Genomic DNA, 19,422 nt, shown 5'->3' with positions numbered 1-19,422 from the left:
TATTAGATATTGTACCGTTAACTTGAGCAAAAAGCAATCCCAAATTTCGTGAAAATATTTTATCAAATAAAAAGGTTTTCTCTACAAGAATGTGGTATTAATAGTTCAGTTTGTGTGGGAGCCATATGCTATAGTCGTCCAATATCGGCGGTTGTGACAAAAGAGAAGCTTCTTGAAAGAGAAGAATGCGTGAAATGAGTGATGAGTTCATATTTATACAGACATAAGAACATGGCAAAATGAACTCAGCTTGTCACGCTGGCTGATCATCTATATAATTATTTTATAGTGTCAACGACGTTTCTTTTTTTGTGTTCCAAACATTTTCTGGGTATAAAACTTGACAGGGATATATTTTTTGACGGATGACAGTTTTTCATATCCACATAACAACAAACGGTAATCACGTTGAAATTTTCTATTCGATAAGCTATGTTAATCTATACTTTACTAATCCAAGCGAAAACTTGAGTAATCGGGAAGAAATTTGGTACACTTGTTCATTGGCACACTAGGGATGTTGGTGCCAGTAATCGAAAACCTAAAATTTGGTATAACGAATCGCATTTAAGAATGGTAACTGTGGTTTAAAAACCTTTTAAAAGTGAACGTGGACCCACTCCCTCGTTGGTTTAATACAATTATCTCTAAAGCCATTAAATTTGGGACACCGCCCACCTTTAGGTGTCTCCGGGCTAGTCGACCTATTTCAACCATAGTAGGATAGGACTACAACCACACCTACTTTCCATTTAACTTAACTTTAAATGCCAAGAGATTCTTTCACTTTCCACATACAAATCAAGCACCAATGAATATATTGGGAAACATCTCTGCAAATAATATAAATTGAGCTTTTAAGGTATGCTATTCTAAAAATTTACAAAATCGGACCACAACTTTTCAATCCCCCTCATACCAAAGATGTAAACTGACTTTTTACCGGAAATATCGGAACATTTTATACTCTTGCAACTTGCAAGAATCAAATCCAGGGAAATACTTTAAGGTGTAAAACTAACCATATAGAGTAGAGTCTGCTGGATGTTCGAAAATCCAATCCTGCTATTAATTATATAGGGTTTTCAAGTTTTCACTCCAATTTAGTTATTTTAGGCACAAAGAAACACTGTTATGATTAAAACACGCTGTCTTATTTTCATTGTGATAACTCACATATTGGCCAATATATGCGGTACAAAGTCACCCGGAAGTTCGAAAATTTTGATATTAAGTATATGGGGGCTAAGGGTAATATTGGTCCGATTCAATCCATTTTTGACATACAGATATACCATTATAAGAGAAAGATTATTCATTAATCTCAGTTATATATATCACACATTGATCGACAATTTCGATCAAATGTCAACTATAGATATCTGAATCTAAATGTTCGGTACCTAGGGGCTTGAACAGTTTTAAATGGACCTCAACAAGCTATGGTCATAAGGTGGCACACACTAGAGACATTATTTGTGCAAAGTTTTATCCCGTTATATTAACTGCTTCTTGATTTGTGAAATTTAAAATTGTGCTACATACTTGTATATGGGAAGTAAGCGTGGTTGATGTACGTCATTTTTGCAATGTGACATAAGGATGTAAGGAGAATTCCACGTACTAAATTTTGTCGAAATCGGTTGGTCGGGTCCCAAGATATGGGATTTCACCAAAAAGTGGGCGATGCCACGCCCATCGTCCAATTTTCATACCGGCTTTCATAAAGCTCTATCATACCATCTCAGTGGTGAAATTTAATATCTATGGCATGCTTTATCGCGCTTTTAGTAATTTTTAGCAGTCCCGTTATATGGGAAGTGAGCCGAGTATTTTTCCAATTTCATCCATTTCCACACTAACGGTAGAATTTGTTATAAGATTTGTACTCAGCAAATTTGGTTGTTGTAGCTTAAGGTTGGTACGCAGCTCTCAAGTAATTGCTCAAGATAAAAAATACATTATTTCTCAAGTAATTTTGACAGCTGGTTACGCATTGTGAATGATCTACATTAGAAGAGCAAGAGAGAATAAACAAAGAAAACAAACTTTGTGCGTAATATGTATGTGTGTATGTATGGTAACATAAATATTTTCATTGAGATTGAAGAAATGTTGTTGATGATTGGTAGGTTTTATACAACATTTCAAAATGGAATATACTTCATAATAATGATTTCAACTAATTTAGGATGAATTTGACGATTACTTCGAATTTCCTTCAGGAAACAATTGTTGATTTGATGTTTCTTCGCAAAACCAGGTTTGCCATATTCACGTTTTACTGAAAAAAAGTATCAAAAATTAGTACTAGATTTCTTGAGAGCTGCGTACTAGCACAAGTAAATTTATCGCAGGAAAGTTTCTTGACCGTTTCTTAAGCGTTTTTTTATATGAAGATTTTAAGTTTCTTGAAAGCTGCGTACTAAGCTTTAAGTGGCTTAGGAGATATGTTCATTAAACTTGTTAGACGGTAGGGCCACGCTTTTATACCGATTACGCTTATATACAAACTCCTAATTTTTTTTGTGCAAGTTTCATCGAGATATCTGAATTCTTACTGATGTAACAGTTTGCACGGACGGACGTACAAGCACACAGTCAACTGGATTTCAACTTTTCACGTCATCATCTCTATATCTATCTCGCTTAGTTTTAGGTGGTACGTATAAGAGTATATGAACAGAGAGAATCTTCTCTTTGTTATAGTTTGTCTTTATGACAAAAATTCGTGGCACCGAATAAATTCAACTTTAAGCCGCATAAACCTGATAGCTAAAGAGAAAAATGTCTCATATATCGGGAAATATGTGTACTATCTTAATATTATTGGGTAAGCGTATTTTTCTACAAACGGTGAATTTTTGACCCTAAAATGGATGCATTTAACCTAGCCCCATTTAGCTAATATCGAGACTTTCTAACATCCGGCTGACTTCACTCATTGATTGGAGATGCTATGTAAGATGCTTCAATGACACGATTTAAGATTTTCATACTTCTGGTTGGCTCTATACCGTATATATCGGTCAATATGTCAGATATCTTAGACTAACTAACTTAACGTATAATAATATTGGATATACAGTAGATCAATGCTGAAAATATGTCTACGAATTACCTCAACTCCCTACATTTACATTACTTTATTATATCTTATTTAAACAAACTATATTCCGAAAATGTCGATCAGTCTATAAGTTATATTTGATATGTATTTATAAATTTGCTTGAAAATTATCGATAATCGACTATACATGAGCAACGACAAAAGTACAATTAGCCCAGACCTTTCTCTGTCCCCAATTTACGTTATATTTTGATTACCGATTTTCCACCTGCCATTAAATCGTTTATGTTGCTTACAACGTGTAATATTTTAATGAAATTAAGTCGACAAGTTTTCTGAAAAATATGAATGGAATGAGTGTTTTAGACTTTGATCCCGACTGCATATCCCTAATATAAATATCTCCGATTATATGCTTCTCTCGTCAATACAATATATTAACTTTAGCATCTTCGATTGAGTTTGTACATTGCATAACGTAAGTATGGTATATCGCATTTAAGAATGATTTTAATACGAGGGCTATATATATTCTGGCCTAGGGCAACACTAAGTGTTGCCAGGTGCAATCTGACATTTCCATTGGAAAGTTTGACATTTTTTAGCACAACATCACTCAGAACGTTTTGTCATTTAATCGTGAATTGTTTTTTTTACAGGGAATTAAAAAATTCATCTCGGCCAAAAAATGGAATTTACTCGTGAACATTTTCGTGCGATCATTTTTCACAACTTTCGACGTGGATTATCACGACAAGAGTGCATCGATGAACTTAAATCTTTGTATGGCTATGAAGAACCATCCTATAGCACTGTGAAAAACTGGTACAACGAATTCAATCGTGGCCGACGCTCGCTAAAAGACTCCCGTGAAGGTCGTCCAAAAACAGCCGTTGTGCCAGAAAACATCGATGCCGTACGTGAACTGATAATGCAAGACCGTCATGTAACATACCTTCAGATAGAGGCATGCCTATGCATTTCTTCTTCAATTTCACGAAATGCGATGGACGAGAAAAGGACTGAGGCGAGTAGGTCCTTGAGGCATTTACTACAGTGGTCATATTAAGGAGCGCAAATTCGGTGTGGGATTCGTGGTGGGAGAGAGACTCCATCGCGCCGAGTACTGTTATTCACACCGGCGGATGAACGTATAGCCACAATCCGCATCAAAACGAAGTTCTTCAATATATCGCTGATTTGCGCCCACGCCCCAACGAAAGACAAGGACGATGTGGCCAAAAATGCCTTCTATGAGTGCTTGGAGCGCACCTATGAGAACTGCCCCTGCCACGATGTCAAAATCGTGCTTGGCGACTGTAACGCCAGGGTGGGCAAAGAAGCTGTCTTTGGTATAAGAGTCGGTAAATTCAGCCTTGAAAAGTCAACCAGATCGATCATGTTGTGATAGACGGAAGACACGTCTCCAATGTTTTAGACGTGCGTATCCGCACTCGCCTCTGTGCATAAAAAATTCACGTCGACAAACTGAAGAAAGATTCGACGTAGAGAAGCTGCAATCACAACAGACAGTCGAACGATTTTTTACTCTACTTGCACTCCTGCTCTCTGAGAGCACTCGTCAACAACTCGTTATAAGGGAACTGTGGGACGGCATTTCAAGCTCCAACCGAAACCATTGGTTTTCAGAAAATGCAAAAGAACAGCTGGTACGAGGAGGAGTGCCGTGTCGCAGCGGAGAGAAAGCAAACTGCCTACCTCGCAACGTTACAATAGACCACAACACGTGCGGGATGAGATAGATACCGGGAGTTGAAGAGAGAAGCGAGACGCATTTGCAGACAGGAGTAATACTCGAAAATTCTACGAAAAGATGCGGCGACTAATAGAAGGTTTCTAGAACACTTCTCCAGCCTGCTGAATGACAGTGAAAATATAACGTCAGGAGAAGCCGAACACGATTCCCCAATCGATAACGTAGGAGCAGACGTTCCATTGCCCGGCAATGAAGAAATTCGAATAACAATTACCCATCTGAAGAACAACAAAGCGGCAGGGGCCGATGGATTACCGGCCGAGCTTTCAAACTCGGCGGCAAAGAACTGATAAGTAGCATGCATCATCTTCTTTATAGAATATGGTCGGACGAAAGCATGCCCAACGATTGGTATTTAAATGTGCTTTGCCCAATCCACAGAAAGGAAGACCTACAATCTGCGCCATCTACCCTGCGACAAGTCGCCTCAACATCGCGTATAAGGTTCTATCGATCGTATTGCGTGAAAGATTAAAGCCCACCGTCAACAAACTGATTGGATTTTATCAGTGTGGCTTTATCCATGGAAAATCAACAACTGACCAGATATATAGCATCTTCAATAAGAGTGTACAGCTGCAGGCGTGCGCCGATGATATTAATATCATTGGCCTCAACACCCGCGCCGTTAGTTCTGCTTTCTCCAGACTGGATAAGGTATCAAACAAACAGTCGTCTCACTTGCAACCGGCTCCAACGTCACTGTTGATAGTTATAACTTTGAAGTCGTAGATAGTTTCGTCTATCTTGAAACCAGTATTAACACCAACAACAAATATCAGCTTCGAGATCCTACGCAGAATAACTCTTGCCAACAGGTGCTAATTCGCAATGAGTATGCAATACTCTCTCGACAAACTAATACCAAACTCTATAAGTCACTCATTATTCCAGTCCTACTATATGGTGCAGAGGCATGGACAATGACAACATCTGATGAGTCGACGTTACGAGTTTTCGAGAGAAAAGTTCCGCGAAAGATGTATGGTCTTTTGCGCGTTGACAACAGCGGATATCGCATTCGATGCAACGATGAGCTGTATGGGATATACGACTACATTGACATAGTTCAGCGAATCAAAAGGGAGCGGCTATGCTGCCTGAGCCATGTCGTTCGAATGGACGAAAACACTCCAGCTCTTTAAGTATTCGACCTTCAGTCCGTTGGAAGGACCAGACGGAGAAAGACCTGATTTCGCTTGGAATCACCAATTGGCGCCACGTAGCGATAAGAAGAAACGACTGGTGCGCTGTTATTAACTCGAGAAGAGCATATTCTGTTCGAAGTAATCTGTGGATTTTGTGCACAATTTCAAACCATAATTTAAGTTTAGTAAATATCGGGTTCTAACAGGAATGATATGATTTCTTTGTCGTTTCTGCATTTTTAATACGCCATGTTTTGCAATCTTTTTTTCATTGTATTCAGTAATGTTTACAATTTCTTCAAGGAAATAATATTAATGAAATATAAAGAAAATCATCTTCTCCGATGAGGCTCACTTTAATCTGAATGGTGCGGTAAATAAACAAAACTGTCAACTCTTGTGCAAAGAATATTCACAAATTATTCATGAACAACCATAACATTCACCTAAATTGATAGTTCGGTGTGTTTTTAGGTCTGGGGGAATCATCAGTCCCTACTTCTTTCGAAATGAAGCTAGTCACACCGTTACTGTCAATGGAGGGTGGTACAGATCGGTGTTTATAAACTTTTTATGACCACAATTGGAAAAAGTTCATCATGACCATATCTGGTTCCAACAAGTCGGAGCTACATACGTTCCACATAGCACATGCAACAACCGAATCATTGCGAGAAAAAAATTGGACATTCGATTATATCAAGAAATTGAGACATTGAATGGTCTCCAAGACGTTGTGATTTAACACCATTAGACTTGAGGGGTAATTGAGTTCATTGGCCTTTAGCTTTTCGAAGTCAATATTGAACGTGCTATTCATGACATACGACTTGATATAGTAGAAAAAGTACTCGAAAATTTGGTTTAACGAATGCGTTCCTTTTAATTAAATATTGTTTCCGATATGCGATTTGCAATTAATTCAAAAATTGTTACAATGAGAGATAGAAGAAGAAGGCAGTGAAGCGGAGTATAAGAAGAGAGAAAACCCTAAGACTGATGAACAGTAGAGATCACACGACAAACAAGTAGTGAAAAGTTCTTGTAACGAAATTATAAAATTGGAATTTTATTGATAGCAAATGTTAATTACATAACATTTAGTACACTATTGAAGTATCATAATTTAGAGCCGACAAAAGTTGATTAGTATACGGGCGGCAAATCTCTAAATCCGCTACTGCACAAAATATTGCTATTATAATGACTAACTGTCAAAACGAAGATCGGCGAAGAATTTGTGTGGGTAATTTCTTTTCACCTATGTATATACTTGAGATAGTATAAAAATAATTGATTTGAAGACAGCTAACAACGGCTTTCGTTTGTGTTGCGCGTCTGAATAATGTTGTGAGCTAGAGTGGTGTGTTGAGGCTAATTTAACCACTATATATATATAATACAATAATATTATGTTAAGATATTTATAGAGCAAGCTTGTTCCTAGCTTCATATACCTACAATAACGATATCCGATATTCTAGTCGACTGCATGCTGAATATACACTTTAAATATAATAGCGCTTTCTTTTCTCACTAAAATGTTGAATTTTATACTGCTCTATGCACGGTCTGTCGAACTTGCGTGTTCTTTTCTTAAAGTATTGCCTTTTAAACAGACAAAAATGCAACATTTTAAGAAAAAGTGTTAAATGATAAGCGTTTTTCATTAATTTCGTAAATTACAGTTGAAAAATTTTATTATGTTGTATGTACTAATTATGAACGAAAACAATGCAACATCTGGGGGGTTACTCTGTAATGCGATACGAATATGAAAATGTTCGCATCTTCAATTTTGGTACTCTGTAATTCGACAATCGCAGTAAATTTTGAAATTTTCGAATTTAGTTTTTCCCTTTCGCATTAGCGGTACTCTGCTTTGCTAAAGCAATTGTCAAACATGCGTTATATTCGTAATTTTTGTGCTACAAGTATAAAGAAGTCGCATTGCTTGAAAATGGTAGTTTCAAATATAAATTAGTTGTTTTAATTGCTACTAAAATATATAACGCCGTGCATATGAACTATTTTGCACAAATTTACAGGGAAGTACCGAAAATAAAACAACAAACTCAACCAAAGCAATTTGAAATTCTCGTGGATTTCATGAAGGCGCATCCCGATTTATCGAAAGGATCACTAAAAACACCAGACGCCAAAAATACCTTCAATAATTTATGGAAAAATTTAGTTTCCCATTTAAACGCAGCTGGGCCACCATTGCGCGACATTGAGGGGTGGAAAAAGGTAATTCCAATAATTGCACAGATAAATTATAAATGTGATTAAATGTAATCAATTAAAGGTTTGGGCAGACTATAAGATTCACTTAAAGGCAAAAATGCGACGAAACAAAAATAATATTTCGGGAACTGGGGGTGGTCCCTCACTTTTCATACCCTTATCACAGTTAGAGCAACAAGTGAGTGAGTTATTGTCAATAGAGGAATCAATAAATGGAATAAGTGGTACCTTGTCATTCGGTGCAGCTACAAGCAGCATGTCGGAGGTAAATGCAGACCCTACGGAACCAAATACACAAAACAGGGAACTACCACAATGTTCCAAAGTTGCATGCACACCTCACAAAAAACAGCAGACTCCTCTTAGTACACAAGAAAATGAACTTCCACATTGTTCAAATGTGACGTACCCACCGCGCAAAAAGCAGCAGACTCTGCTTGAACAACAAGTCGAAAACCAAATTATATTCCACAATAACTCGATTAAAGTGTTAAACGATATAAATTTTAATATAAAAAACATTTTTAAAACATTGAAAAAAAGAAATAAATTATAAAAACGGAGGCTAACCTTTGAAAAGGAAAAATTTCTATATAAACAAAAAATTGATGAACAAAAATTGAGAAACTGGAAAATGTAAGTTAAATAACTATATAACTGCGAGAAACAGAATTAAAAACTACAAATTTAATCTGTAATTATTTAAATTTAATTTTCGTTATTACAATGAAATAAAAGACTGGATTTATTAATTTGCAAATAGTTCGTTTTAATTGAGTTGAGTTACGAGCATTTATCATATTTGTTTTAAATTATTATTATTTTATTTATTTTGCTCGTTTATACTTTGACATTTTTGGAAGTAATGCCAACTATTACATAAAAAGAAAAAAAAAGCAAAGGTGAACAACATTGTTAGTGATGCGTAAGCAAAACAGAGTATCAATTTCCTATCGCATCGCATTGGGCTTTCGAATCGCATTGTCTTCGCATCGCTTTACAGAGTAAGCCCCCTGATTCATAATAGGTGCCATATTTTGTTCTTTTATAATTTAAGAAATATTCAATTCGTAGGATGTAATGGAACATTTGTACAATGTTACCTATAATGAGGTAACATTTTCGTCGAGAAAAGAAAACTCTATAACGTATTTTATTAGCATTAAATAAACATCTGGCATTAGACTCAATGTGGTTTGGTGCAAAAAATTAAGAAATCTACGGCCCCATATTCAATATAATGATTTATTTTCTGTTGATAGTTGCCAATTCAAAATTTCTTGTATTAAAAAATGTTGAAGTAATTTTTATCGGAACATGTTGAAAAATAGGGTACTAGTTTTGTTGTTTGTATAACATAAAATTAAATTATTACATATCTAGATATGATCAGGATGACCACACGATTTGTGATGTGTGACGATGTGTGATATGACTGTCTGTCTGTGCATGATAGCCCCGCTCACCCATACAATTGTTACTTGTACGTTACACGATAAATATACGTCAGAAGCAATAATTTTTATACGTACACACTTATTAAATGTTTGAAATGAATCGGTATAAAAAATTGGATTAAAGGCGTAATTTTCTCATACTACGACTCATACATGACGACATAATGCCAACTTTCGATTGACTTTATACCGTATAAATCCATTTAGGTATATACTGGTAAAAGCAATAAGTTTTACAGATTGTGATTAAAGGTTTCAAATGATTCGGTGTGAAAAATTAGATTATGGGCGAAATATTTTTGGTTGTCGCTATGTAAAATTTAGCATTCATTAATTCAACCGTATACCGTATAAATCGGTGAACATGTTAGACCTTAGAAATATTAAGTGAAAGACTATTTGGTATATAGTATACTCGTGTAGTTTAATGCCGAAAGTGTGTTTTCGATAATCATTGAGTAAGCTTAATGCAATTAGTTCAGACCTTCCAGTCACCCGATATACTAATTTTCGTCTGTCCATCTGCCTTAATAGTATAAATGAAATCGGAAACGTCCGATTATATTACCTATCTATTAAACTTAGCCCGTTTAGTTGAGATTAAATCTTTTATATATCATTTGAGTTAATTTTGTTGGTTAAAACCTAGAACAGAAAGCCAAATGTAGTAAGGAAATTAAGTGAGTCTATAACCAACATATAATATAAGTTAATAAGATAAGAGGTATGATTATATACATTCAAGGTTTCGTAGAATAATGAATGCTGCATTTTACGCAAAATTTATAACATTAAGTTTTGCCAACTCTTGAAAGTATTTTCCCGTCTTTGATCCTTCCAGTATAAAATTGTCGGTTGCATTCGAACTCAGCTTTTCCTTACTTAAAATTTATTACTCCCAAGTATTTGGCCATTTGACCAGCGTTGAATATTGTGAATTACATCAATTTGAATAGATATTATTCATCGAACTTTATCTGAATTTTTAAAGTCCGAAATATGATTTATAATTTTATATGTTTTTTTATTGTTTTAGTTCGATCGACAGTCTTCAATTCGTTATAGTTCTCGACGTGCGCGTACTCTGGAATCACTCGCTTCCTTATATGAGGTAATGTATAGTCTTTGTATGCTATTATATTATAATAATCGAATTTGCGAAGTCATGCAATTATATTAGTACAGTGTACTTTTTGCTATTTTCAAATATACTATGTATATGTTATGTATATATATTTTTTTTAATAAAAATTTAAAATATGGCTATGTTCGTAAATGCATCATGACTTGCAGCATAAGCAACAGTAGCAACACTGCAAGTTTGACGTTTGATACTTCTTATACAATTTTTGACAATTTGCAGATACATTTGTTTGCATTTTTGAACGCGTATAATACTAAAATGGAAATTTTGCTGAATCTAACACTAGACGAAATTTGTGAGCAAAGAAATGATAGATTTTCTTTAAATTTAAGAAAAAGAAGGGTATTGAAGTCAAAAAGAAAAATTTTTTGGTACAAATGTTTGCCTTTTAAAAGACAAAGTACTTATAGAACAAACTTTCGGGATTTTTAAGAAACAGTTTAAAATTTTAAATTATTATAATTATATAAATACATAAACGCAGCACTGGCTACGAGGCCTTCAGCCGTCTTGTAATTATAACTAGGTGAAAAATTCTATTTGCTAAGGGTTAGTAAAGATGTAAGTAGCTTAAATATTTATTTATTTTATTTATAATAATTCATATAACAAAAAGAGTTTTATTATATAAATACATAAACGCAGCACTGGCTACGAGGCCTTCAGCCGTCTTGTAATTATAACTAGGTGAAAAATTCTAATTGCTAAGGGTTAGTAAAGATGTAAGTTGCTTAAATATATTTTAACAAATCGTTGGTTTTTAAGAATCTATATACAATCATCACGTTTTTTTCTGAAGGTTCACTTAGTAGTTTTATGAGATCAATGTTGCCAGAGTTGTGGGCTGTTGGGTGAAGCATCGGACAGAGTGTGAGTAAGTGTTTGATAGAAGCGGTGTCATCGCAAAGGGGGCAAATGGATGGGCTTTTACCCGATAGTAAGTGGGCGTGTGTTATGATAGTGTGTCCAATCCTTAATCAAGTATATGTCTTCTTTGCGCTAGTTGGAACTGTTGACGAGTAGATTATACGATTTCTGGCTGGGTTTATGACCGCGTAGTGATGTTTAAATGTTTTCCATTCGCTTGCGTTTTTTTGATGCCTTTTGTGCTTAATAAGGTTAAGAATGTCTTGCTTGGATGAGACGTAGTATGTTAAGGCAGGAGTCCTGGCTACATTTTTCGCAGCGAGGTCTGCAAAGTGGTTGCCTGTAATACCAGCATGGCCAGGGATCCACATTACTTGGATTTTCTGAGGGCACCAATGACCGCGTCCCTGATAACTTCTATTATGGGATTGCGATTGGAAGGAGACGTTATTGCAGACATACACGATTTGCTGTCTGTACAGATGAGGAAGAAGCCAATAGCAAATAATTTTAAATTATATTGAAGCTTCGAGCAGTAAAGCCACATCTAATGTAATACTCGCTTGCGCTATCTTACACAATTTTATCATAAATAAGGGAGGTTATTCTGAACATATTAACGATACAATAACACATGCCGATATGGAAACCAACAATGAAATCGAAGGAATTCAAGATGTCCCCATTCGCCGTGTTGATTCAGATGATATCAATGGAATCGATAGAAGAAACTATTTTACCACTCTGTTTTCATCATAAAAAAATTACTTTACCTCACCTTCCTTTATTTAAATAATTTTTTTATTACTTTTTCTGATGAACTTCATTTTAATTTTTATTGTTTTCATTTACATTTTTAACTTCGGTCACAACTTTCTTCCACAATACATCTTTTTTCCTTCTACCCGATTTAAAGTCGTCCTCCATATTCAACCGTACTCTCAGCAATAACTGTGTCTCCGCATTACTGAGATTTTCACTAAAAATTTAAAAATAATTATTTATACAATTACTATTAACATAATTTAACTAAATTTCTATACAAAAATTAAATTAAAACAGTTTTACACTTACTTTTCGTCAGACATCGTAGTTAAATGCAGTAAAAAAAATTTTGATAGAAATTATGAGTGACAGCTGATAGAAGTGTTGTCTTTTTGAACGCTTGATTATTGCAGTGCTGCAATATTGGCATTTCTGAACGCTCTGTTTGTTATGCAATCGTCATGATGCGCGCTATGATGCATTTACGAACATAGCCTATATCGTATGTGATTGCTATTTGATCACGACATTGGGGATGTTCGACTCTCAATCACTGCTGCAATATAGTAAGGTATCATATTATACGCAAAAATGTAGAAGTATGAATAAAGTATCATCTGTGTGATACGACCTGTGTCGCAATATTTGAGCAGTTATTTGTTTGCACGAACCTTCCCTTTTTGTTATCCATTATTTACTATCACTGTATGACTTGAGCAAAGATGTGCACAGAAAAACCATAGGAGAATAGAATTAATTATAACTAAATAATGAAGTAAGGTCTATTAAACACTAGATTGCCTAAGCAAGTCATTTTGACTGCTTTCGAATTTCAATTAAAAAAATAGTGATTTAAATAATGACATAGCTTCTAATAATTTTGTGACTTTTTCTATAACATACAAATGGATTAATTAATCATTGTTTTTGCTCCCTCCTTCACTTCCAATATATTTATATATATATATATGTGTTTTACATTGCCGAAAGGAAAGTCAGTTTCACTGCGTTCAGGCAATAGAGCTTCCGTCTTTCTACAGGGTCCGGCACACGAAGTGTAACCAATTTCAGACCGTTCGCACAGCTGTCGCACTGGAATCAGCTGTTCATAAATTTTGCTGAATGATAGTTCGGAGTATTGTTCACATGTGTACAAAAGCGTTTTGCCAAAAGTGAGCTCCAACACCTTAATGTGAATAAGGTTTTTGTTTATCGCACCATCACTTGTTACAATGATACTGGTAGCATCCCAAAACGCCATGGAGGTGGTCATCAAAAGACTGCAACGTCAAGTGAGGTGGTTCGGAAAGTGAAGAAGCGACTTGAGCGAAATCCACGACGAAGTGCCAATCAAATGGCTAAAGAACTGAAAATATCCGACCGCAGCATCCGACGCATATTGAAAAATGAGCTTAAGGTCAAGCCTTTCAAGGCCCATGATCTCACACCGAAGCAGCAACAAATAAGACTTGAGAGAGCGAAGCAGTTGCTTCGCTTGGCCGAAAGCGGTCAAATTCCGAACATTGTGTTTTCTGACGAAAAAATTTTTCCAATTGAGTAATGCGTAAACTCTCAAAACGATAGGGCTTACTTGATCGATCGTTCATATGATAATCTAAGTCATCGGTTTGCGCCGCTGTTACCGCAGATGGGCGCTCTCCAATTGTTTTCATCGAGCCTGGCGTCAAATAATATCCGACATATTATCGGGAAAGTGTTCTGGAAGCTGCTTTGAAGCCGTGGGCAAACAAACATTTCGGTCGCAAACCATGGACGTTTCAACAAGACTCAGCACCGTCTCACAAAGCGCGAGTGAACCAAGAATGGCTGAAAAACAACGTTCCGAACTTCCTTACGACCACACAATGGCTCTCGAATTCACCAGATGCGTATCCAATGGATTACTCTCTCTGGGCCATTTTGGAGAGCAAGGTCCGAAGTAAGAAATACACCAGTCTCGAGATTCTTCAGCATCTGCCATTGTCCGTGAGTGGGCCGAAATACCCGCAAGTCACATTCGGGTAGCTTGCGATTCGGTTTTTAACCATCTCAAGGCCATAGTTAAGGCAAAAGGTGGTCATATCGAGCAAAAGTGAATTGGTCCTGAATTTATGATTATTTTCACACATTTTTTACTTTAAAATAAATAAAAATAATTTTACAAACCGAATTTATGGCTTTTTTAGTTGGTTACACTTCGAGTGCGAAATTCTAATTAAACTAGAAAACTATAAATTATATTAATAAGAACCAATTAAGGTACCAGTTTTTAGACCTTTTCCACATTTTTTAACGTAAACTAAAATTACAATTAATACTTGGAGTTGGCTAATAAAACGAAAGAGAGAAGATTCAAGGATTTATTATATAAAGGTCGGGCCTACAAACTGGCTAAATAACAACAATATTTACAATTTTTCCTTTAGTTTTCGCAAATGTATTAAGGCATAATTCCGATTACTTTGGCGGTGGGGTAAAAACACGAATTTCGGTATAAATGGGGTATGTACGGATAGGGAAGCATCTCCAGAGGAGGAATATCCAAAAATAATCTTGGTAACACTTATATTTTTTAAATATTCTCTATTAAAAATTCAAAAATTAAGTTTAAAAAATTTGTTGTTGGATACTAATATAAGTTTACGCAAACACAACTCTGAACGCTATGTTTTCGGATCGTTATAACTTATAACTTTATGAGACTATGTGAAATTCCTAAATGTTTCACAAAATTTTTTCACATTTTTCACTATGTATATTTAAATATACACTTTAAACATTGAAATAAGTTCATACAAGTATTAAATTTTTATTTTGTCATATTTTAGCTATATTTATTAATTTAAAAATCACTTAGCACACACATCGTTGAAAAGGTTAGATTGTTTACAATTATGAGGAAAACAAGTGTTGCCACATCTTTGTATGTTTGTATTAACGCGTGATACTTTCCTACATTTTTCAAGCTACAATTGAGTCGCGAACAATTTTCCTTATACATATATACATGTATAATATGTTATTTATATTTAATATACACAAATAACTAAAACTCTATGATAATATTATAAAACTTATACTCGTACCATATCGAGGTGACTGAAGTACTTTCGCGTACGTTACTCTCTTATGCGTTGGCGGCCTTCAGCCGTGCTTTAAAAAAACAATCCTGGTCGAGTCAATACTCAGGGTGACTGAATTACTTTCGCTTGGTACTGCTTTAAAAATCTAAGTATTTTATTATGTAATATTATCATTTAATATTACTTAGTTGTTTATTAAATTTAAATAAGAAAATATCCAAATGCATGGAAAGATTCTTTATACTCATTTTAATTTGAAATATAATTTATGGGCGTTTGTTTTTATTAGAACTAAGATTGCTAAATAAATAAAGAGGAATTATAGCGAAAAAGAGAAATTTCATCGAATTGCTCATAACAAATAACCCTGGTCGAGCCAATACCCAGGATGACTGAAGTACTTTTGCGTAGTACTTTTTTAAAAATTTAAGTATTTTATTACGTAATATTATTATTTAATATTTCTTAGTTGCTTATTAAATTTAAATAAGAAAATATCCATATGCATGGAAAGATTCTTTATACTAATTTAATTTGAAATACAATTTATAGACGCTTGTTTTAATTAGAACTAAGATTGCTAAATAAAGAAAAAGGAATTATAGCGAAAAACAGAAATTTCATCGAATTGCTCATAAAAAATGACCCTGGTCGAGCCAATACCCAGGATGACTGAAGTACTTTTGCGTAGTACTTCTTTAAAAATTTAAGTATTTTATTACGTAATATTATTATTTTATATTTCTTAGTTGTTTATTAAATTTAAATAAGAAAATATCCATATGCATGGAAAGATTTTTTATACTAATTTAATAGTTTAAATATAATTTAAAGACGCTTGTTTTATTAGAACTAAGATTGATAAATAAAGGAAGAGAAATTATAGCGAAAAGAGAAATTTCATCGAATTACTCATATTTGCTTATTATCATATGGCAGCGCTCCATTTCCTCATAATTGTTAGCACATAAATGATGCTCACTACGAGTGTAAAAGGTAATTTTTAAAATATAAATTTCTTACTTATTAAACCAGCAAAAAGTGTAAATTGTGAATTTGTTTAAATGTTTACAGTTTGAATTAATTAAATAAATTTGAAGTGAAAAATGTGCATAAAGTGTGTGAAATGTAGTGAAATAGCTTGGTGATATGTTCTAATTTTGGGAATTTTTGAACTTTAAAGTCGAATATCTCGTAAACTAAATAAAATAAGATAAATGTCGGAGTTGAATTTGGTCCGTATATTTCTTAAATTTTTTTTTAGTATTTTTAATTTGGTAAATGACCTTACAGCTGCTGCAGAAGTGACAGAAATTGTAAAGAATAATAACATTGGTGTAAAAACTTCCGTTATAAATTTCATTTAGTATTTCCTTACATAATTGGTGAACATTCCATGCTTGAGTTAGTTGAGGTAAAACTAGGTGTATATATTAATAAATTAAAGTGAAAAACAAAGGCCTATTATATCTGAATATATTTTTTGGAATTCGGCACACCTTTGTAATAAAGCTGCTTCATCAACATGAAATAAAAATGTTGGTGTAAAAAATTGAAGATATGACATATAGCACTCATACCAATAAAACGTGTATTTGAGATATTACAGTGTCTAGTACATGAAAATATCAATTTTAAATATTATTTTTCGTTTTGGAAATCGGTAATCAGCAGCAAATTTTTCTTGAAGACGTGTGTCAATACCATATTTTCTTGCAGTTTAATTGGCTTTGCACTTGAATAATTCTAAACCATTTCTATAAAATTGAAACTTTGCTTTGGTCTCTGCTTAAACTTTAGTCGCATCGCCCAAATTTAAGGCCGCATTTTTGTAAAGTTTGGGATGCATAATTGAAGTTGTTCTATACACTATACACATATTTGTGTTGAAAATGGGGAAAATTTCCAAAAGTTCAGATCGATCGAGATTTCTGGTAAGGATTCGAGGGCCCCTGAGCCCCTAGGTAGCTACGCCACTGCTTTACATGTTCGTAAATGGCAGAAATCTATGTTTGTCAGTTTCATGTATCTGCTATTTTTCGCACGTTTGAACAGGTGCACAAGGCATGCACAGGTGAATTGGATGTATCTACGGCTAAGCAACTTTTCTTGTAAAAGAGGAGGAGTTGGAAGTACATTCAGCATGGTGGAACACCACCGAAGAAATGTAAAACGACTTATGTTTGTGTGTCCGTTTAAAGTGACGATTCGCACGCTCCTAGGGAGGGCAGTATAGGCTCGTCGGTCGAGTTAAAATTGGAGCCGGCTGGCATTTAAGGACGCGATCGAGACCTTGCAGCTGGGGATTGCCCAACGCGTACAAACTCTTAAAGCTGCGACAATCTGTTCCCTGCTCATCCGTGTCGTAAGTTTGTGGTGTTTATTCTGAAGGCTGCGAGGAAGTTTGGGCAGCTTTCAAGAAACAGCATGTAAGAGTTGGCTGACGATTATGATGTTTCCTAAACCCTTCTGTGACATCAGAGGAGTCATCGCAATCATTGCTGAATATTGTGGATATTAGTTTCTCTGCGTTCGTTAGCTGTTATGAATTTGCCAGTTCAAATGCGAGAAGCCTGCATATCCTGGTTTTAAGGGGTTATATACACTTATCATCTGAAAAAATTTGGTTTTTTTAAGATTTTGATACTGTTGATACGTTTATATCGGGTGATTTTTTAAGAGCTTGATAACTTTTTTTAAAAAAAAAACGCATAAAATTTGCAAAATCTCATCGGTTCTTTATTTAAAACGTTAGATTGGTTCATGACATTTACTTTTTGAAGATAATTTCATTTAAATGTTGACCGCGGCTGCGTCTTAGGTGGTCCATTCGGAAAGTCCAATTTTGGGCAACTTTTTCGAGCATTTCGGCCGGAATAGCCCGAATTTCTTCGGAAATGTTGTCTTCCAAAGCTGGAATAGTTGCTGGCTTATTTCTGTAGACTTTAGACTTGACGTAGCCCCACAAAAAATAGTCTAAAGGCGTTAAATCGCATGATCTTGGTTTGCTGGAAGGTGATGTCGATAATTATAGAGTGGTAAGCGATCAAGCCGATTTGGCACGCATTGCCATTTTTTTTTTATTTTATGTATACGACTTACTCACGAGCTGTACTGACTTTGAAAAAACATTCACTTCAGCTAAGAATGTATTCGAGATTTTCCGATTGATTGTTTTAGACTTGAAGACTCCTCTTCTTTCCATGAATACTATATTCACGTCCCTATAACTACAACGCGCAAAGGACTAAAAATATTTCCCAGAACCTTTTTCTCGAAAACTCGTAACGTTGACTCATCAGATGTTGTCATCGTCCATGCCTCTGCACCATATAACAAGACGGGGATAACGAGTGACTTATAGAATCTCAATTGCCTTCTTAGTCCGAAGTAGCAACTGTTGGCAGGAGATATTCTGCGTTGGATTTCGAGTCTGACGTTGTTTTTTGTGTTGATGCTGGTTCAAAGATAGACGAAACTATCTACGACTTCAAAGTTATTACTGTCAACAGTGACGTGGGACCTAGTCGCGAGTGAGACGACTGTTTGTTTGATGTTAGGAGATATTCGGCTTGCCCTCGTTCACCACTACAACTAACGGCGCGGGTGTTGAAGCCGATGATATCAATATCATCGGCATATGCCAGTAGCTGTACAATCTTATAGAAGATGGTACCTTCTCTGTTTAGTTCTACAACGTCCGGTGTGTTTTACGTGGGCACCTGCTGACGACAGCCTTACTCCACGGCGCTCAAAAGCACAGCGGATCAAATCAATGCGTTGATCAGCGCCCTGAGAATGCAAAGCATTTTCAGTACCAATTGGCAGTGTGGAATGGACACACTAACCACCTTGGTAGGGTTC

General features: G+C 35.2%; 1 protein-coding gene across 1 annotated transcript in view; it reads left to right on the top strand.

Annotated features, from left to right (window-relative positions):
* Nucleotides 1–19,422, top strand: part of LOC120768706 (MAGUK p55 subfamily member 6) — a 163,254-nt gene that overhangs the window by 118,516 nt on the left and 25,316 nt on the right. The window contains exon 10 of the mRNA XM_040095478.1: nt 10,736–10,810. Within this exon, the coding sequence (XP_039951412.1) occupies nt 10,736–10,810 (75 nt within the window). The remainder of the gene's footprint in view (nt 1–10,735; nt 10,811–19,422) is intronic.

Source organism: Bactrocera tryoni, chromosome 2 (assembly GCF_016617805.1).
Source record: "Bactrocera tryoni isolate S06 chromosome 2, CSIRO_BtryS06_freeze2, whole genome shotgun sequence".
Classification (NCBI taxonomy): domain Eukaryota; kingdom Metazoa; phylum Arthropoda; class Insecta; order Diptera; family Tephritidae; genus Bactrocera; species Bactrocera tryoni.
The sequence above is the reverse complement of the archived record's forward strand: the minus strand, read 5'-3'. Positions and strand labels throughout refer to the sequence as shown.